The sequence below is a fragment of the Lithobates pipiens genome, unplaced genomic scaffold, assembly GCF_037356315.1.
Source record: "Lithobates pipiens isolate NorthernLeopardFrog02 unplaced genomic scaffold, aLitPip1_a1.2 Scaffold_94, whole genome shotgun sequence".
Classification (NCBI taxonomy): domain Eukaryota; kingdom Metazoa; phylum Chordata; class Amphibia; order Anura; family Ranidae; genus Lithobates; species Lithobates pipiens.
Genome location: NW_027507917.1, coordinates 2,158,225 through 2,181,406, shown reverse-complemented (window position 1 = coordinate 2,181,406; position 23,182 = coordinate 2,158,225). Strand labels below are relative to the sequence as shown.

At 43.5% G+C, this 23,182-nt stretch overlaps 1 protein-coding gene across 3 annotated transcripts in view; it reads right to left on the bottom strand.

The window, feature by feature from the left end:
- LOC143973741 (uncharacterized) overlaps nt 1-23,182 on the bottom strand; it is a 65,976-nt gene that overhangs the window by 25,571 nt on the left and 17,223 nt on the right. For 2 of the 3 annotated variants that reach the window (XM_077474582.1, XM_077474579.1), the window contains one exon: nt 18,912-19,822. In XM_077474582.1, coding sequence (XP_077330708.1) covers nt 18,912-19,822 — 911 coding nt within the window. The remainder of the gene's footprint in view (nt 1-18,911; nt 19,823-23,182) is intronic. The other variant, XM_077474580.1, reaches the window with a different exon arrangement.

Here is a 23,182-nt window from a genome sequence, read left to right as displayed (position 1 = left end):
AAAAAGATATGTTTTTTTTTTTACATACAGCTGTCAGCGCCAAACCTGCTGACAGCTGATGAGTCGTCCGTTGTTAAGGACGCAGCGCCTGGCTTCCCGGCCTGTTCCTTAGCAACCGGCTCAATGCGATAAATTACCGCATGAATGCGGTAATTACCGCTCAAACACTGCATTTGTTATTTAAACTATAAAGTAAACCCCTCCCCCCCATCGTTTTCAGCCAAGGAAGCCGCCATTGTTTCCTCTGTTTAATCTACAACTGCAATGACGCTGCACATGTGATCAGTTATGACACCGGCCATTGGATGGTTTGACAGTTTTGTTGAGCGCACAACCAATGGGAGTGTCACATTGCCGACACGTGCCGCAAATTAAACTGCTTTATGGATGGCTTTACTTCTGCTTTAAGGCAAAATTCTTAGTGAACGGCACATTCAAAACGGATTTACCGCAAGCGCTATTCTACCACGTTTTATCTGCCGTTAGTGAACTCTTAGGCTCCGTGCACACTGGAGCTCATAAACAACCGTTTTTTGGAATGTGGGTGTTTTTTTTTAACAGCCCATGAACTCCACTCTATGTTATCCTATGTGTCCATGCACATACTCTATGTTATCCTATGTGTCCATGCACGCACTCTATATTATCCTATGTGTCCATGCACATACTCTATGTTATCCTATGTGTCCGTGCACGCACTCTATATTATCCTATGTGTCCATGCACACACACTCTATGTTATCCTGTGTCCATGCACGCACTCTATGTTATCCTATGTGTCCATGCACGCACTCTATATTATCCTATGTGTCCATGCACGCACTCTATATTATCCTATGTGTCCATGCACGTACTCTATGTTATCCTATGTGTCCATGCACGTACTCTAAATTATCCTATGTGTCCATGCACGCACTCTATATTATCCTATGTGTCCATGCACATACTCTATGTTATCCTATGTGTCCATGCACGCACTCTATGTTATCCTATGTGTCCATGCACGCACTCTATGTTATCCTATGTGTCCATGCACGCACTCTATGTTATCCTATGTGTCCATGCACGCACTCTATGTTATCCTATGTGTCCATGCACGCACTCTATATTATCCTATGTGTCCATGCACGTACTCTATGTTATCCTATGTGTCCATGCACGTACTCTATGTTATCCTATGTGTCCACGCACGCACTCTATGTTATCCTATGTGTCCATGCACGCACTCTATATTATCCTATGTGTCCATACACGCACTCTATATTATCCTATGTGTCTATGCACGCACTCTATGTTATCCTATGTGTCCACGCACGCACTCTATATTATCCTATGTGTCCATGCACGCACTCTATGTTATCCTATGTGTCCATGCACGCACTCTATGTTATCCTATGAGTCCATGCACGCACTCTATGTTATCCTATGTGTCCATGCACGCACTCTATATTATCCTATGTGTCCATGCACGCACTCTATATTATCCTATGTGTCCATACACACACACTCTATATTATCCTATGTGTCCATGCACGCACTCTATATTATCCTATGTGTCCCTGCACGCACTCTATGTTATCCTATGTGTCCATGCACGCACTCTATGTTATCCTATGTGTCCACGCACGCACTCTATATTATCCTATGTGTCCACGCGCGGACTCTATATTATCCTATGTGTCCACGCACGCACTCTATGTTATCCTATGTGTCCATGCACGCACTCTATGTTTCCATACACGCACTCTATTTTATCCTATGTGTCCATGCACGTACTCTATATTATCCTATGTGTCCATGCACGTACTCTATATTATCCTATGTGTCCATGCACGCACTCTATGTTTTCCTATGTGTCCATACACACACACTCTATGTTATCCTATGTGTCCATGCACGCACTCTATATTATCCTATGTGTCCATGCACGTACTCTATATTATCCTATGTGTCCATGCACGCACTCTATGTTATCCTATGTGTCCATGCACGCACTCTATGTTATCCTGTGTCCATGCACGCACTCTATATTATCCTATGTGTCCATGCACGCACTCTATATTATCCTATGTGTCCATGCACGCACTCTATATTATCCTATGTGTCCATGCACGCACTCTATATTATCCTATGTGTCCATGCACGCACTCTATGTTTCCATACACGCACTCTATTTTATCCTATGTGTCCATGCACGTACTCTATGTTATCCTATGTGTCTATGCACGCACTCTATATTATCCTATGTGTCCATGCACGCACTCTATATTATCCTATGTGTCCATGCACGCACTCTATATTATCCTATGTGTCCATGCACGCACTCTATATTATCCTATGTGTCCATGCACGCACTCTATGTTTCCATACACGCACTCTATTTTATCCTATGTGTCCATGCACGTACTCTATATTATCCTATGTGTCCATGCACGTACTCTATATTATCCTATGTGTCCATGCACGCACTCTATGTTATCCTATGTGTCCATACACACACACTCTATGTTATCCTATGTGTCCATGCACGCACTCTATATTATCCTATGTGTCCATGCATGTACTCTATATTATCCTATGTGTCCATGCACGTACTCTATGTTATCCTATGTGTCCATGCACGCACTCTATGTTATCCTATGTGTCCATGCACGCACTCTATATTATCCTATGTGTCCATGCACGTACTCTATGTTATCCTATGTGTCCATGCACGTACTCTATGTTATCCTATGTGTCCACGCACGCACTCTATATTATCCTATGTGTCCATGCACGCACTCTATGTTATCCTATGTGTCCATGCACGCACTCTATGTTATCCTATGAGTCCATGCACGCACTCTATGTTATCCTATGTGTCCATGCACGCACTCTATATTATCCTATGTGTCCATGCACGCACTCTATATTATCCTATGTGTCCATACACACACACTCTATATTATCCTATGTGTCCATGCACGCACTCTATATTATCCTATGTGTCCCTGCACGCACTCTATGTTATCCTATGTGTCCATGCACGCACTCTATGTTATCCTATGTGTCCACGCACGCACTCTATATTATCCTATGTGTCCACGCACGGACTCTATATTATCCTATGTGTCCACGCACGCACTCTATGTTATCCTATGTGTCCATGCACGCACTCTATGTTTCCATACACGCACTCTATTTTATCCTATGTGTCAATGCACGTACTCTATATTATCCTATGTGTCCATGCACGTACTCTATATTATCCTATGTGTCCATGCACGCACTCTATGTTTTCCTATGTGTCCATACACACACACTCTATGTTATCCTATGTGTCCATGCACGCACTCTATATTATCCTATGTGTCCATGCACGTACTCTATATTATCCTATGTGTCCATGCACGCACTCTATGTTATCCTATGTGTCCATGCACGCACTCTATGTTATCCTGTGTCCATGCACGCACTCTATATTATCCTATGTGTCCATGCACGCACTCTATGTTTCCATACACGCACTCTATTTTATCCTATGTGTCCATGCACGTACTCTATGTTATCCTATGTGTCCATGCACGCACTCTATATTATCCTATGTGTCCATGCACGCACTCTATATTATCCTATGTGTCCATGCACGCACTCTATATTATCCTATGTGTCCATGCACGCACTCTATATTATCCTATGTGTCCATGCACGCACTCTATGTTTCCATACACGCACTCTATTTTATCCTATGTGTCCATGCACGTACTCTATATTATCCTATGTGTCCATGCACGTACTCTATATTATCCTATGTGTCCATGCACGCACTCTATGTTATCCTATGTGTCCATACACACACACTCTATGTTATCCTATGTGTCCATGCACGCACTCTATATTATCCTATGTGTCCATGCATGTACTCTATATTATCCTATGTGTCCATGCACGTACTCTATGTTATCCTATGTGTCCATGCACGCACTCTATGTTATCCTATGTGTCCATGCACGCACTCTATATTATCCTATGTGTCCATGCACGTACTCTATGTTATCCTATGTGTCCATGCACGTACTCTATGTTATCCTATGTGTCCACGCACGCACTCTATGTTATCCTATGTGTCCATGCACGCACTCTATATTATCCTATGTGTCCATACACGCACTCTATATTATCCTATGTGTCTATGCACGCACTCTATGTTATCCTATGTGTCCACGCACGCACTCTATATTATCCTATGTGTCCATGCACGCACTCTATGTTATCCTATGTGTCCATGCACGCACTCTATGTTATCCTATGAGTCCATGCACGCACTCTATGTTATCCTATGTGTCCATGCACGCACTCTATATTATCCTATGTGTCCATGCACGCACTCTATATTATCCTATGTGTCCATACACACACACTCTATATTATCCTATGTGTCCATGCACGCACTCTATATTATCCTATGTGTCCCTGCACGCACTCTATGTTATCCTATGTGTCCATGCACGCACTCTATGTTATCCTATGTGTCCACGCACGCACTCTATATTATCCTATGTGTCCACGCACGGACTCTATATTATCCTATGTGTCCACGCACGCACTCTATGTTATCCTATGTGTCCATGCACGCACTCTATGTTTCCATACACGCACTCTATTTTATCCTATGTGTCCATGCACGTACTCTATATTATCCTATGTGTCCATGCACGCACTCTATGTTTTCCTATGTGTCCATACACACACACTCTATGTTATCCTATGTGTCCATGCACGCACTCTATATTATCCTATGTGTCCATGCACGTACTCTATATTATCCTATGTGTCCATGCACGCACTCTATGTTATCCTATGTGTCCATGCACGCACTCTATGTTATCCTGTGTCCATGCACGCACTCTATATTATCCTATGTGTCCATGCACGCACTCTATATTATCCTATGTGTCCATGCACGCACTCTATATTATCCTATGTGTCCATGCACGCACTCTATATTATCCTATGTGTCCATGCACGCACTCTATGTTTCCATACACGCACTCTATTTTATCCTATGTGTCCATGCACGTACTCTATGTTATCCTATGTGTCTATGCACGCACTCTATATTATCCTATGTGTCCATGCACGCACTCTATATTATCCTATGTGTCCATGCACGCACTCTATATTATCCTATGTGTCCATGCACGCACTCTATATTATCCTATGTGTCCATGCACGCACTCTATGATTCCATACACGCACTCTATTTTATCCTATGTGTCCATGCACGTACTCTATATTATCCTATGTGTCCATGCACGTACTCTATATTATCCTATGTGTCCATGCACGCACTCTATGTTATCCTATGTGTCCATACACACACACTCTATGTTATCCTATGTGTCCATGCACGCACTCTATATTATCCTATGTGTCCATGCACGTACTCTATATTATCCTATGTGTCCATGCACGTACTCTATGTTATCCTATGTGTCCATGCACGCACTCTATGTTATCCTATGTGTCCATGCACGCACTCTATATTATCCTATGTGTCCATGCACGTACTCTATGTTATCCTATGTGTCCATGCACACACTCTATGTTATCCTGTGTCCATGCACGTACTCTATATTATCCTATGTGTCCATGCACACACTCTATGTTATCCTGTGTCCATGCACGTACTCTATATTATCCTATGTGTCCATGCACGCACTCTATATTATCCTATGTGTCCATGCACGCACTCTATATTATCCTATGTGTCCATGCACACACACTCTATGTTATCCTGTGTCCATACACGCACTCTATATTATCCTATGTGTCCATGCACGTACTCTATGTTATCCTATGTGTCCATGCACACACTCTATATTATCCTATGTGTCCATGCACACACACTCTATGTTATCCTGTGTCCATGCACGCACTCTATATTATCCTATGTGTCCATGCACGTACTCTATGTTATCCTATGTGTCCATGCACGTACTCTATATTATCCTATGTGTCCATGCACGCACTCTATATTATCCTATGTGTCCATGCACGTACACTATGTTATCCTATGTGTCCATGCACGTACTCTATGTTATCCTATGTGTCCATGCACGCACTCTATGTTATCCTATGTGTCCATGCACGCACTCTATGTTATCCTATGTGTCCATGCACGTACTCTATATTATCCTATGTGTCCATGCACGCACTCTATGTTATCCTATGTGTCCATGCACGCACTCAATATTATCCTATGTGTCCATGCACACACACTCTATGTTATCCTGTGTCCATGCACGTACTCTATATTATCCTATGTGTCCATGCACACACACTCTATGTTATCCTGTGTCCATGCACGCACTCTATATTATCCTATGTGTCCATGCACGTACTCTATGTTATCCTATGTGTCCATGCACGTACTCTATATTATCCTATGTGTCCATGCACACACACTCTATGTTATCCTGTGTCCATACACGCACTCTATATTATCCTATGTGTCCATGCACGTACTCTATGTTATCCTATGTGTCCATGCACACACTCTATATTATCCTATGTGTCCATGCACACACACTCTATGTTATCCTGTGTCCATGCACGCACTCTATATTATCCTATGTGTCCATGCACGTACTCTATGTTATCCTATGTGTCCATGCACGTACTCTATATTATCCTATGTGTCCATGCACGCACTCTATATTATCCTATGTGTCCATGCACGTACACTATGTTATCCTATGTGTCCATGCACGTACTCTATGTTATCCTATGTGTCCATGCACGCACTCTATGTTATCCTATGTGTCCATGCACGCACTCTATGTTATCCTATGTGTCCATGCACGTACTCTATATTATCCTATGTGTCCATGCACGCACTCTATGTTATCCTATGTGTCCATGCACGCACTCAATATTATCCTATGTGTCCATGCACACACACTCTATGTTATCCTGTGTCCATGCACGTACTCTATATTATCCTATGTGTCCATGCACACACACTCTATGTTATCCTGTGTCCATGCACGCACTCTATATTATCCTATGTGTCCATGCACGTACTCTATGTTATCCTATGTGTCCATGCACGTACTCTATATTATCCTATGTGTCCATGCACGCACTCTATATTATCCTATGTGTCCATGCACGCACTCTATGTTATCCTATGTGTCCATGCACGTACTCTATGTTATCCTATGTGTCCACGCACGCACTCTATATTATCCTATGTGTCCATGCACGCACTCTATGTTATCCTATGTGTCCATGCACGCACTCTATGTTATCCTATGAGTCCATGCACGCACTCTATGTTATCCTATGTGTCCCTGCACGCACTCTATGTTATCCTATGTGTCCATGCACGCACTCTATGTTATCCTATGTGTCCACGCACGCACTCTATATTATCCTATGTGTCCACGCACGGACTCTATATTATCCTATGTGTCCACGCACGCACTCTATGTTATCCTATGTGTCCATGCACGCACTCTGTGTTATCCTATGTGTCCATGCACGCACTCTATGTTATCCTATGAGTCCATGCACGCACTCTATGTTATCCTATGTGTCCATGCACGCAATCTATATTATCCTATGTGTCCATGCACGCACTCTATGTTATCCTATGTGTCCCTGCACGCACTCTATATTATCCTGTGTGTCCATGCACGCACTCTATGTTATCCTATGTGTCCATGCACGCACTCTATATTATCCTGTGTGTCCATGCACGCACTCTATATTATCCTGTGTGTCCATGCACGCACTCTATATTATCCTGTGTGTCCATGCACGCACTCTATGTTATCCTGTGTGTCCATGCACGCACTCTATGTTATCCTATGTGTCCATGCACGCACTCTATGTTATCCTATGTGTCCATGCACACACTCTATGTTATCCTATGTGTCCCTGCACGCACTCTATATTATCCTGTGTGTCCATGCACGCACTCTATATTATCCTGTGTGTCCATGCACGCACTCTATGTTATCCTGTGTGTCCATGCACGCACTCTATGTTATCCTATTTGTCCATGCACGCACTCTATGTTATCCTAGGTGTCCATGCACGCACTCTATATTATCCTATGTGTCCACGCACACACTCTATGTTATCCTATGTGTCCATGTACACACTCTATATTATCCTATGTGTCCATGTACGCACTCTATATTATCCTATGTGTCCATGCACGCACTCTATATTATCCTATGTGTCCATGCACGCACTCTATGTTATCCTATGTGTCCATGCACGCACTCTATATTATCCTATGTGTCCATGCACGCACTCTATATTATCCTATGTGTCCATGCACGCACTCTATGTTATCCTATGTGTCCATGCACGTACTCCATGTTATCCTATGTGTCCATGCACGCACTCTATGTTATCCTATGTGTCCATGCACGCACTCTATATTATCCTATGTGTCCATGCACGCACTCTATATTATCCTATGTGTCCATGCACGCACTCTATATTATCCTATGTGTCCATGCACGCACTCTATGTTATCCTGTGTCCATGCACGCACTCTATGTTATCCTATGTGTCCATGCACGCACTCTATGTTATCCTATGTGTCCATGCACGCACTCTATATTATCCTATGTATCCATGCACGCACTCTATATTATCCTATGTGTCCATGCACGCACTCTATGTTATCCTATGTGTCCCTGCACGCACGCTATGTTATCCTATGTGTCCATGCACGCACTCTATATTATCCTATGTGTCCATGCACGCACTCTATATTATCCTATGTATCCATGCACGCACTCTATATTATCCTATGTGTCCATGCACGCACTCTATGTTATCCTATGTGTCCCTGCACGCACGCTATGTTATCCTATGTGTCCATGCACGCACTCTATATTATCCTATGTGTCCATGCACGCACTCTATGTTTCCATACACGCACTCTATTTTATCCTGTGTCCATGCACGCACTCTATATTATCCTATGTGTCCATGCACGCACTCTATGTTATCCTATGTGTCCATGCACGCACTCTATATTATCCTATGTGTCCATACACACACACTCTATGTTATCCTATGTGTCCATGCACGCACTCTATGTTATCTTATGTGTCCATGCACGCACTCTATGTTATCCTATGTGTCCATGCACGTACTCTATGTTAGCCTATGTGTCCATGCACGTACTCTATGTTAGCCTATGTGTCCATGCACGCACTCTATATTATCCTATGTGTCCATGCACGCACTCTATATTATCCTATGTGTCCATGCACGTACTCTATGTTAGCCTATGTGTCCATGCACGCACTCTATATTATCCTATGTGTCCATGCACGCACTCTATATTATCCTATGTGTCCATGCACGCACTCTATGTTATCCTATGTGTCCATGCACGCACTCTATATTATCCTATGTGTCCATACACACACACTCTATGTTATCCTATGTGTCCATGCACGCACTCTATTTTATCCTATGTGTCCATGCACGCACTCTATGTTATTCTATGTGTCCATGCACGCACTCTATGTTATCCTGTGTCCATGCACGCACTCTATATTATCCTATGTGTCCATGCACGCACTCTATATTATCCTATGTGTCCATGCACGCACTCTATGTTATCCTATGTGTCCATGCACGCACTCTATGTTTCCATACACGCACTCTATTTTATCCTATGTGTCCATGCACGTACTCTATGTTATCCTATGTGTCTATGCACGCACTCTATATTATCCTATGTGTCCATGCACGCACTCTATATTATCCTATGTGTCCATGCACGCACTCTATATTATCCTATGTGTCCATGCACGCACTCTATATTATCCTATGTGTCCATGCACGTACTCTATGTTAGCTTATGTGTCCATGCACGCACTCTATATTATCCTATGTGTCCATGCACGCACTCTATATTATCCTATGTGTCCATGCACGTACTCTATGTTAGCCTATGTGTCCATGCACGCACTCTATATTATCCTATGTGTCCATGCACGCACTCTATATTATCCTATGTGTCCATGCACGCACTCTATGTTTCCATACACGCACTCTATTTTATCCTATGTGTCCATGCACGCACTCTATATTATCCTATGTGTCCATGCACACACTCTATGTTATCCTATGTGTCCATGCACGCACTCTATGTTTCCATACACGCACTCTATTTTATCCTATGTGTCCATGCACGCACTCTATATTATCCTATGTGTCCATGCACACACTCTATGTTATCCTATGTGTCCATGCACGCACTCTATATTATCCTATGTGTCCATACACACACACTCTATGTTATCCTATGTGTCCATGCACGCACTCTATGTTATCCTATGTGTCCATGCACGCACTCTATGTTATCCTGTGTCCATGCACGCACTCTATATTATCCTATGTGTCCATGCACGCACTCTATATTATCCTATGTGTCCATGCACGCACTCTATATTATCCTATGTGTCCATGCACGCACTCTATGTTTCCATACACGCACTCTATTTTATCCTATGTGTCCATGCACGTACTCTATATTATCCTATGTGTCCATGCACGTACTCTATATTATCCTATGTGTCCATGCACGCACTCTATGTTATCCTATGTGTCCATACACACACACTCTATGTTATCCTGTGTCCATGCACGCACTCTATATTATCCTATGTGTCCATGCACGCACTCTATATTATCCTATGTGTCCATGCACGCACTCTATATTATCCTATGTGTCCATGCACGCACTCTATATTATCCTATGTGTCCATGCACGCACTCTATGTTTCCATACACGCACTCTATTTTATCCTATGTGTCCATGCACGTACTCTATGTTATCCTATGTGTCTATGCACGCACTCTATATTATCCTATGTGTCCATGCACGCACTCTATATTATCCTATGTGTCCATGCACGCACTCTATATTATCCTATGTGTCCATGCACGCACTCTATGTTTCCATACACGCACTCTATTTTATCCTATGTGTCCATGCACGCACTCTATATTATCCTATGTGTCCATGCACACACTCTATGTTATCCTATGTGTCCATGCACGCACTCTATGTTTCCATACACGCACTCTATTTTATCCTATGTGTCCATGCACGCACTCTATATTATCCTATGTGTCCATGCACACACTCTATGTTATCCTATGTGTCCATGCACGCACTCTATATTATCCTATGTGTCCATACACACACACTCTATGTTATCCTATGTGTCCATGCACGCACTCTATGTTATCCTATGTGTCCATGCACGCACTCTATGTTATCCTGTGTCCATGCACGCACTCTATATTATCCTATGTGTCCATGCACGCACTCTATATTATCCTATGTGTCCATGCACGCACTCTATATTATCCTATGTGTCCATGCACGCACTCTATGTTTCCATACACGCACTCTATTTTATCCTATGTGTCCATGCACGTACTCTATATTATCCTATGTGTCCATGCACGTACTCTATATTATCCTATGTGTCCATGCACGCACTCTATGTTATCCTATGTGTCCATACACACACACTCTATGTTATCCTGTGTCCATGCACGCACTCTATATTATCCTATGTGTCCATGCACGTACTCTATATTATCCTATGTGTCCATGCACGCACTCTATGTTATCCTATGTGTCCATGCACGCACTCTATGTTATCCTGTGTCCATGCACGCACTCTATATTATCCTATGTGTCCATGCACGCACTCTATATTATCCTATGTGTCCATGCACGCACTCTATATTATCCTATGTGTCCATGCACGCACTCTATGTTTCCATACACGCACTCTATTTTATCCTATGTGTCCATGCACGTACTCTATGTTATCCTATGTGTCTATGCACGCACTCTATATTATCCTATGTGTCCATGCACGCACTCTATATTATCCTATGTGTCCATGCACGCACTCTATATTATCCTATGTGTCCATGCACGCACTCTATGTTTCCATACACGCACTCTATTTTATCCTATGTGTCCATGCACGTACTCTATATTATCCTATGTGTCCATGCACGTACTCTATATTATCCTATGTGTCCATGCACGCACTCTATGTTATCCTATGTGTCCATACACACACACTCTATGTTATCCTATGTGTCCATGCACGCACTCTATATTATCCTATGTGTCCATGCACGCACTCTATATTATCCTATGTGTCCATACACACACACTCTATATTATCCTATGTGTCCATGCACGCACTCTATATTATCCTATGTGTCCATGCACGCACTCTATGTTTCCATACACGCACTCTATATTATCCTATGTGTCCATGCACGTACTCTATATTATCCTATGTGTCCATGCACACACTCTATGTTATCCTATGTGTCCATGCACGCACTCTTTGTCTCCATGCACACACTCTATGTTATTCTATGTGTCCATACACACATTTTAGCTTTTATCACCAGTGGAGGCTGTTCTCTGAACGCCATAAGATCGCATTCAAAGTGCCGTTTTTCTAACCACCAAAAAAAAAAAAGCTAAAAAAATGCTAAACGCTTATAAACGCGCGTTAACTAGCGTTCGGCGTTCTATTTTTTTTTTCAAAGCATTGCGGGAGTTTGGGAATGCATTGTGGCAGGGGTTGACAAATTTGTTTGGAATCTAGGAGCCAGCTAAAAAAAGTTAGGAGCCAGGTTTTTTTTTTGTTTTTTATTTTCAATATAAAAATGTATTATATAAAAATTATATAAAAATTAGCTTTATTTTCAACATAAAAATGAACCAATGTTTAATTTAACACAGAAAGACAACTAGAACCAAACATTATATATATATAGGCATTTAACTTGTGTAGGTAATGAATATATTCTGATGTGACACCAAGTGTTTAACCACTTGCCGACCGCCGCACGACGATATACGTCGGCAGAATGGCACGGGCAGGCATATGGGCGTATATATAAGTCCCTGCCTGCCCGCGGGTGGGGGGCCCGATCGGGCCCCCCCCCCCGGTGCCTGCGGCGGTCGGCATTCCTTCGAGAGCGATCCGGGATGAGGGGGCGGCCATTCATTCATGGCCACCCCCTCGCGATCGCTCCCGACGAATAGGAATCCCCCGTGACATCACTTCCTCTCCTGTAATGTAAACACAGGAGAGGAAGTGATGTATTCTCTCCTCCGTGTCGGTATTTTTCGTTCCGGCACCGAGGAGAGAGGATCGGTGAGTTGCACCAACACTCTACACACACAGTAGAACATGCCAGGCACACTCACACCCCCCCTTTACCCCCCGATCACCCCCCCAATTACCCCTGCCCCCCAGTCACAGTGACACCAATGTCATTTTTTTTTGCATTGGTGTCATTTGTGACTGTAATAACTGTTAGGGCAGTTAGAGTTAGCCCCCTTTAGTTCTAATGTGCCCCCCTAACCCCCCCAATAAAGGTTTAACCCCGTGATCACCCCCCGTCGCCAGAGTCACTAAGGCTGGGTTCACATTGCAGCGGTTTATGAGAACGAATGTGATTCGCACCGCACTGCAGTGCAAATCACATCCGATCTCTGTGCGATTCGAGTTCAGCCATTCGCCGCACCCGCCACACCCGCCGCAAATTCGCATGGGACCCTTTTTTTGGCCCGCAGCAGAATCGGATCGCATGGGTGTTCACACCATGCGATCCGAGTTTGCAGATCGCACTGCGATATGCGAACTGATCTGGGGGTGTCAGTAACATTTCACTGACACTCCCAGCAGTTCGCATAGGGCAGTGTGAACTGCCGCCGGGAGGCATGCAATGCGGGAACCCGCCGCAGATTCGTGGCGTTCCCGCATCGCTCCAGTGTGAACCCAGCCTAATAAGCGATCGTTTTTCTGATCGCCGTATTAGTGTCACAGGTGACGCTAGTTAGGCAGGTAGGTATTTAGGTTCGCCGCAGCTTTTTATAGCGCCAGGGACCCCCATATACTACCGCATAAAGCCCCCTGATTGCCCCCTAGTTAACCCTTTCACCAGTGATCACCATATAACTGTTACAGGTGACGCTGGTTGGTTAGTTATTTTTTTATAGTTTCAGGGCACCCGCCATTTATTACCTAGTCTCACTAGTGTACCCCTAAATTTAGGGGTGTCTACTTTCCAAAATGGGGTCATTTGGGGGGGGGGTTTGTGCCATCTTGGCATTTTATGGCCTTCAAAACTGTAACGCCCTTAGAAAGCCTGAAGGCGGTGCTTGGTTTTCGGGGCCCCGTACGCGGCTAGGCTCCCAAAAAGTCCCACATATGTGGTATCCCCGTACTCAGGAGAAGCAGCAGAATTTATTTTGGGGTGTCATTTCACATATGCCCATGGCATGCGTGAGCAATATATCATTTAGTGACAACTTTGTGAAAAAAAAAAAAAAAGTTTGTAATTTTCCCGCAACTTGTGGCAAAATATAAAATATTCCATGGACTCAACATGCCTCTCAGCAAATAGCTTGGGGTGTCTACTTTCTAAAATGGGGTCATTTGTGGGGGTTTTGTGCCATCTTGGCATTTTATGGCCTTCAAAACTGTAATAGGTAGTGAGAAGTGAACTCAAAAATTTACGCCCTTAGAAAGCCTGAAGGCAGTGCTTGGTTTTCGGGGCCCCGTACGCGGCTAGGCTCCCAAAAAGTCCCACATATGTGGTATCCCCGTACTCAGGAGAAGCAGCAGGATTTATTTTGGGGTGTCATTTCACATACGCCCATAGCATGTGTGAGCAATATATCATTTAGTGACAACTTTGTGTAAAAAAAAAAAAATATTTTTTTTTTTGTCATTATTCAATCGCTTGAGGCAAAAAAATAAAATATTCAATGGGCTCAACATGCCACTTATCAATTTCCTTAGGGGGTCTACTTTCCAAAATGGGGTCATTTGGGGGGGTTTTGTACTGCCCTGCCATTTTAGCACCTCAAGAAATGAGATAGGCAGTCGTAAACTAAAAGCTGCGTAAATTCCAGAAAACGTACCTTAGTTTGTAGATGTGACAACTTTTGCGCAAACCAATAAATATACAATTATTGACTTTTTTTTTTACCAAAGACATGTGGCTGAATACATTTTGGCCTAAATGTATGACTAAAATTGAGTTTATTGGATTTTTCTAATAACAAAAAGTAGAAAATATCATTTTTTTTCAAAATTTGCGGTCTTTTTACGTTTATATCGCAAAAAATAAAAATCGCAGAGGCAATCAAATACCATCAAAAGAAAGCTCTATTTGTGGGAAGAAAAGGACGCAAATTTTGTTTGGGTACAACATTGCATGACCGCGCAATTACCAGTTAAAGCAGCGCAGTGCCAAAGTGTAAAAAGACCTCTGGTCATTTACCAGCAAAATGGTCCGGTCTGAAAGTGGTTAATGCTGGTTAACTAAAGAATGTGACTGCTTTTATTTCCGCCATATTCCCGCTTATTTACCGCCATACCCCCCACTAAGGGTCCGAACAGGTCCGCCTGAAAAACTGACAGGCGAACCTGATCAGACAGCCAGTGTGAAAGGGGCCAAGCAGGGAGATTACAAATAATACTTTTTTTTTTTTCCTTAATTAAAATTAAAAGTTTTTTTACTTTTAAAAAACAAATAAAAATAAAAGCTATTATGAAAAAAATAAAATAAAATAAAGCTATATGAAGCTATTTAAACCGTACCACACTCACCAGATGATGCCCGCAATCACTTCACTTTCTCCACTTTGGGAAGGAGATGGACGGGCAGTGAAAACAGGCAGGGCTTTGAAGCCCCATTAGCATTGCATTAGCATTTGTTGGATGTGTTTTAATATCAACATCCACCACAAGATGGCGCCAGATTACAGAAGGACTTCAGAAGCTGCGGCCTCAATTACTGGCCTGCGCGGCCCGATGCGATCGCACGGCGGGGGGGTCGGGGTCCACACGGAGGCAGGATACCCCAGCTGCGTCGCCCCAGGACGCAAATTATAGTCGCAAATGCGACCTGGCGCCCGGGGGGTTTATCGAGCCCTGCATTGTGGGATTTTTGGAGTGTATTTTTAGTAAAAACGCTCATAAACGCATTTAAACGCTAGTACAATACGCTGTTAAAAGCACGTTTTTCAGCCAGCGTTTTCTGCCAGCAATCTGGAGTCCAGAAAAAGCTTTTTTGAGCTCCAGTGTGCATGGAGCCTTGGTGAATTGACAATCATTGTCATGTGAATTATGGTGGAGGGTAGAGGTAGTTTTTTATGACCATGAGAGATATATATATATATATATATATATATATATTTATTATTTTTTTTGCATTTTTTTTTTTAGCATTTTTGTATACTGATTTTTTTTTTGTATTAAGCAAAATAAAACTAAGCCATACTGCAAAAGTCCCATTAAAAAAAAACTCTTATGCCGCGTACACACGAGCGGACTTTTCAAGGGACTAGGTCCGACGGTCTCTCTGACGGAGTTCCGACTGACTTTCCGAATGAACGGACTCGGCCACACACAATCACACCAAAGTCTGACGGATTTGAACGTGACGACGTACGACCGGACTAGAATAAGGAAGTTCATAGCCAGTAGCCAATAGCTGCGCTAGCGTCGGTTTTTGTCCGTCGGACTAGCCTACAGACGAACGGATTTCTCGGTCCGGCGGAGTTCCGGTGGAGTTCCGGTGGGAAAATTTAAAACATGCTCTATTTCTAAAGTCCGCCGGATTTTTGGCAAGCAAAGGTCCGAATGGAGCCCACACACGATCGAATTGTCCGGCGGACCAGTTCCATCGGACCTTTGCTGTCAAAAAGTCCGGTCGTGTGTACGCAGCATAAGTCTGGTGCTGGTCCTCTTTTTTTGCTGAGCTTAGTGTCCTCCTGTAGGTGGAATTACACCCACAAGTTAGGAATTCACAATACTGTGCCCCCCTCATTGAACAATGGCTGATGATATATGTGTGGCCAGCATAGTATCCTCCATAGACACTGCTGTAACCTCATGATATAAATACCGTATTTATCAGCGTTTATAACACGCACCCCAAGTTTAGGAGGGAATTTTAAGGAAATAAACTTTTAGGAGGGAAGTTTAAGGAAAAAAAACTTACATTTAAATGCCCATCAATGCAGCCTTATCAGTGTCATTGCAGCCTTGTCATTGTAGCCTTGTGGGTGTCATTCTAGCCTTGTCATTGCAGCCTTGTTATTGTAGCCTTGTCAGTGTCATTGCAGCCTTGTCAGTGTCATTGTAGCCTTGTCATTGCAGCCTTGTTATTGCAGCCTTGTCAGTGTCATTGTAGCCTTGTCAGTGTCATTGTAGCCTTGTGGGTGTCAGTGTAGCCTTGTCATTGCAGCCTTGTTATTGCAGCCTTGTCAGTGTCATTGTAGCCTTGTCATTGTAGTCTTGTGGGTGTCAGTGTAGCCTTGTCATTGCAGCCTTGTCATTGTAGCCTTGTCAGTGTCATTGTAGCCTTGTCATTGCAGCCTTGTTATTGTAGCCTTGTCAGTGTCATTGTAGCCTTGTAATCGCAGCCTTGTTATTGTAGCCTTGTCAGTTTCATTGTAGCCTTGTCAGTGTCATTGTAGCCTTGTCATTGCAGCCTCGTTATTGTAGCCTTGTCAGTGTCATTGTAGCCTTGTCAGTGTCATTGTAGCCTTGTCATTGCAGCCTTGTTATTGTAGCCTTGTCAGTGTCATTGTAGCCTTGTCAGTGTCATTGTAGCCTTTGTCATTGCAGCCGTGTCATTGCAGCCTTGTTATTGTAGCCTTGTCAGTGTCATTGTAGCCTTGTCAGTATCATTGCAGCCTTGTCATTGTAGCCTTGTCAGTGTCATTGTAGCCTTGTCAGTGTCATTGCAGCCTTGTCAGTGTCGCTGTAGCCTTGTCACTGTCATTGCAGTCTTGTCAGTGTCATAGCAGGCTTGTCATTGTAGCCTTGTCATTGCAGCCTGGTCAGTGTCATTGCAGCCTTGTCAGTGTAGCCTTGTCAGTGTCGTTGTAGCCTTGTCAGTGTCACTGTAGCCTTGTCAGTGTCATTGCAGCCTTGTCATTGTAGCCTTGTCATTGCAGCCTTGTCAGTGTCATTGCAGCCTTGTCATTGTAGCCTTGTCATTGCAGCCTTGTCAGTGTCATTGTAGCCTTGTCATTGTAGCCTTGTCAGTGTCATTGTAGCCTTGTCAGTGTCATTGTAGCCGTGTCATTGTAGCCTTGTCAGTGTCATTGCAGCCTTGTCATTGTAGCCTTGTCATTGCAGCCTTGTCAGTGTCATTGTAGCCTTGTCAGTGTCATTGTAGCCTTGTCATTGTCACTGTAGCCTTGTTAGTGTCATTGCAGCCTTGTCAGTGTCATTACAGCCTTGTCAGTTTCACTGTAGCCTTGTCAGTGTCATTGTAGCCTTGTCACTGTCATTGTAGCCTTGCCCCAGTGTCATTTGTAGACTTGTCATTGTAGCCTTGTCATTGCAGCCTTGCCCCAGTGTGATTTGTAGACTTTTCAGTGTAGCCTTGTTCCAGTGTCATTGCCGCTTTCCAGTTTAAAAATGGCACTGCCGAGATACAGAGCCGGATGTCCTGTGTATCTTGGCGTCGCTCTGTGGCTCTCGGCCACTCTCCGCTGATTGTGAGCCACCGAGATCATAGCTGAGTGTACTCGGCTAGACTCGGCTCCGCTCACAGTCACGCCCAGTCCCTGTGTCCATCATAGGGCAGGACTGAGCATGACTGTGAGCGGAGCTGAGTCTAGCCGAGTACACTCGACTATGATCTCAACGGCTCGCTCCTCCGCTCACAATCAGCGGGGATCGGGGTATAACACGCACCCACGATTTTCCCCTGATTTTAAGGGGAAAAAAGTGTGTGTTATACACCAGTAAATACGGTACGTTAAACAAATAATGTTAATAAGAATGCTGACTATAAAGGGGTAATCTCACCTCAATGGCAGGTTCAGGGTGAGGAGGAGTTGGTGGTGTCTCTGTTGGGCACTCTTCAACTTTAGGGTCTCTCTCCATGCAGCTGGTGGTCTCCCTCCACCTGGGGAAGCTCTGCTCCCACCCTGTTCTTAGATTCTCCCCGGAATGTTTCTGCAGGTGGCGCTGCAGCGATTTCTTGCGGATGAAGCGATCCCAGCAGTAGGGACACTGATAGGGGCGCTCCCCGGTGTGACGCCTCACATGGGCCACCAGGTCGGTCTTGCGGCTGAAGCTCTTGGGGCAGCAGGTACAGTGGAAAGGCTTGTGCCCGGCGTGACTCCAGAGGTGAGTGGTCAGGGTGGAGTTCTGCCGGAAACTCTGCCCACACTGGTTGCAGGTGTACGGCCGATCCTCCGTGTGCGTCTTCCTGTGGGCCGCCAGGTGCTGCTTCTTCACAAAGGTCTTGCCACAGATGCTGCAGCGGTGGGGCCGGTCCTGACAGTTTCCCATCTGGTGGGATACGAAGTCGATGAGGTGACTCCAGCTCTCCCCACAATGGGCACAAGCGTGCGTCTTTTCTGCGTTGCCGGACAACTCCTGCCTTTCCTGCTCGACGCGATCCGTCACAGCACGTGTTTTAAGGCTTTCACTACCAGGGCTGAGTCCAGCTCCACCCAGGTCACTTCTCTCCTCGGAGCTGCCATTATGCAAAGTGGCTTCCAGAGTGACCCCGTTATGGGAGGGACTTTCAGGTGATTTCTTTGTAGACGCTTCCTCTTCTCCCGACCTGCTGGCTCTCCTTACCAACCGCAGGGACCTCCTACTGACCCCCCTCGCTGCCGGCCGCTGACTGGCACGCTTCCAATGAGTCCATCTGGTCTGACCTTCTTTAGTGCGTCCATTCACGGCCACGTTATCTGCAGATGACAGGACTGTAAATGATAACAGAACTGCAATGAGCAACACAAGTAAGCATACTGTATACAGTAACGTACAGTGCTTTGAAAAAGTATTCATACCCCTTGAAATGGTCCACATTTTGTCATGTGACAACCAAAAACGTAAATGTATTTTATTGGGATTTTATGTGATGGACCAACACAAAGTGTCACAGACAAAAAACAAGCCCTGGACTGCAGCACTCTTCAGAAGACCACTTTCTTTTATTGGAAAATCACATCACAGCTCAACAAACACAGCGAACAAGGAAAAATTGCTGACGTTTCGCACTAGCTGTAGTGCTTAATCATGCTATGATTAAGCACTACAGCTAGTCGCTTCTATGAGGAGGTGAGTTGCCAGCTAGATAAAGGAAGGCCCGTAGACGTGGTGCATCTAGATAAAGGAAGGCCCGTAGACGTGGTGCATCTAGATAAAGGAAGGCCCGTAGACGTGGTGTATCTGGATAAAGGAAGGCCCGTAGACGTGGTGTATCTGGATAAAGGAAGGCCCGTAGACTTGGTGTATCGAGATAAAGGAAGGCCCGTAGACGTGGTGCATCTAGATAAAGGAAGGCCCGTAGAGGTGGTGCATCTAGATAAAGGAAGGCCTGTAGAGGTGGTGTATCTAGATAAAGGAAGGCCCGTAGAGGTGGTGCATCTAGATAAAGGAAGGCCTGTAGAGGTGGTGCATCTAGATAAAGGAAGGCCCGTAGAGGTGGTGCATCTAGATAAAGGAAGGCCCGTAGACGTGATGTATCTAGATAAAGGAAGGTCCGTAGACATGGTGTATCTAGATAAAGGAAGGCCCGTAGACGTGGTGTATCTAGATAAAGGAAGGCCTGTAGACGTGGTGTATCTAGATAAAGGAAGGCCCATAGACGTGGTGTATCCGGATTTTGCAAAAGCATTTGACACAGTTGCCCATAAACGTTTACTGTACAAAATAAGGTGACCCCACAATATATAAATACCAGACTGGTGACTCCACAATATATAAATACCAGACTGGTGACCCCACAATAGGGAGAAAACGTTTTCACAAAAAAAGGAAAAATTGCTGACGTTTTGCACTAGCTGTAGTGCTTAATCATGCTATGATTAAGCACTACAGCTAGTCGCTTCTATGAGGAGGTGAGTTGCCAGCTAGATAAAGGAAGGCCCGTAGACGTGGTGCATCTAGATAAAGGAAGGCCCGTAGACGTGGTGCATCTAGATAAAGGAAGGCCCGTAGACGTGGTGTATCTGGATAAAGGAAGGCCCGTAGATGTGGTGTATCTGGATAAAGGAAGGCCCGTAGACTTGGTGTATCGAGATAAAGGAAGGCCCGTAGACGTGGTGTATATAGATAAAGGAAGGCCCGTAGAGGTGGTGCATCTAGATAAAGGAAGGCCCGTAGACGTGATGTATCTAGATAAAGGAAGGCCCGTAGACGTGGTGTATCTGGATAAAGGAAGGTCCGTAGACGTGGTGTATCTAGATAAAGGAAGGCCTGTAGACGTGGTGTATCTGGATAAAGGAAGGCCCGTAGACGTGGTGTATCTAGATAAAGGAAGACCCGTAGATGTGGTGTATCTGGATAAAGGAAGGCCCGTAGACGTGGTGTATCTAGATAAAGGAAGGCCCGTAGACATGGTGTATCTAGATAAAGGAAGGCCTGTAGACGTGGTGTATCTAGATAAAGGAAGGCCCGTAGACGTGGTGTATCTGGATAAAGGAAGGCCCGTAGATGTGGTGTATCTAGATAAAGGAAGGCCCGTAGACATGGTGTATCTGGATAAAGGAAGGCCCGTAGACGTGGTGTATCCGGATTTTGCAAAAGCATTTGACATAGTTGCCCATAAACGTTTACTGTACAAAATAAGGTGACCCCACAATATATAAATACCAGACTGGTGACTCCACAATATATAAATACCAGACTAGTGACCCCACAATAGGGAGAAAACTTTTTCACAAAACAGAGTTTAACAAGACACGTGGCCACTCATTCAAATTAGAAGAAAACCTTAAACTTTGTAGAGGGTTCTTTACTGTAAGGGCAGCAAGGATGTGGAATTCCCTCCCACAGGCGGTGGTCTCAGCGGGGGGCATCGATAGTTTCAAAAACTATTAGATAATCACTTGAATGACCGCAACATACAGGGATATACAATGTAATAGTGACATAATCAAACACATAGGTTGGACTTGATGGACTTGTGTCTTTTCTTAACCTCACCTATTATGTAACTATAACATTTTCCTTCCACTTCACAATTATGTGGCACTTTGTTTTGCTCTATCACATAAAATCCCAATAAAATATATTTACGTTTTTGGTTGTAACATAACAACATGTGAAAATTTTTCAAGGGGTATGAATACTTTTTTAAGGCACTGTATATACGTACATATACACACAGTATATGGATATAAATATACAGTATATATCCACTGATCGTTAGGAATACTCTGTCTGGTATCCCGTATACTTCAGAAGAAGTGTCATGGTGGACTCCCAATTATCCACCAATATCCAATAAAGACAAACGAAGGGACACGATCTCCACTGCAAAAATATTTTTCTTTACTGAATGTAATCCAAACAATATGTATATTTAGCAGCTGCTCTATACATGTATTGTATGGATTACATTCAGTAAAGGAAAATATTTTTTCATTGGAGATCGTGTCCCTTCATTTGTCTTTATAAATCTATCTATCTATCTATCTATCTGTCTATCTATCGTCTATCTATCTATCTATCTATCTATCTATCTATCTATCTATCTATCTATCGTCTATCTATCTATCTATCTATCTATCGTCTATCTATCTGTCTGTCTGTCTGTCTGTCTATCTGTCTGTCTTTATCTCTATCTATCTATCTATATATCTCTATCTATCTATCTATCTATCTATCTATATCTCTCTCTATCTATCTATCTATCTATCTATCTATCTATCTATCTATCTATCTATCTATTTATCTATCTATCTATCTATCTATCGTCTATCTATATATATCTCTATCTATCTATCTATCTATCGTCTATCTATCTATCTATCTATCTATCTATCTATCTATCTGTCTGTCTGTCTGTCTGTCTATCTGTCTGTCTATATCTCTATCTATCTATCTATATATCTCTCTCTATCTATCTATCTATCTATCTATCTATCTATCTATCTATCTATATCTCTCTCTATCTATCTATCTATCTATCTATCTATCTATCTATCTATCTATCTATCTATCTATATCTCTCTCTATCTATCTATCTATCTATCTATCTATCTATCTATCTATCTATCGTCTATCTATCTATCTATCTATATATATCTCTATCTATCTATCTATCTATCTATATA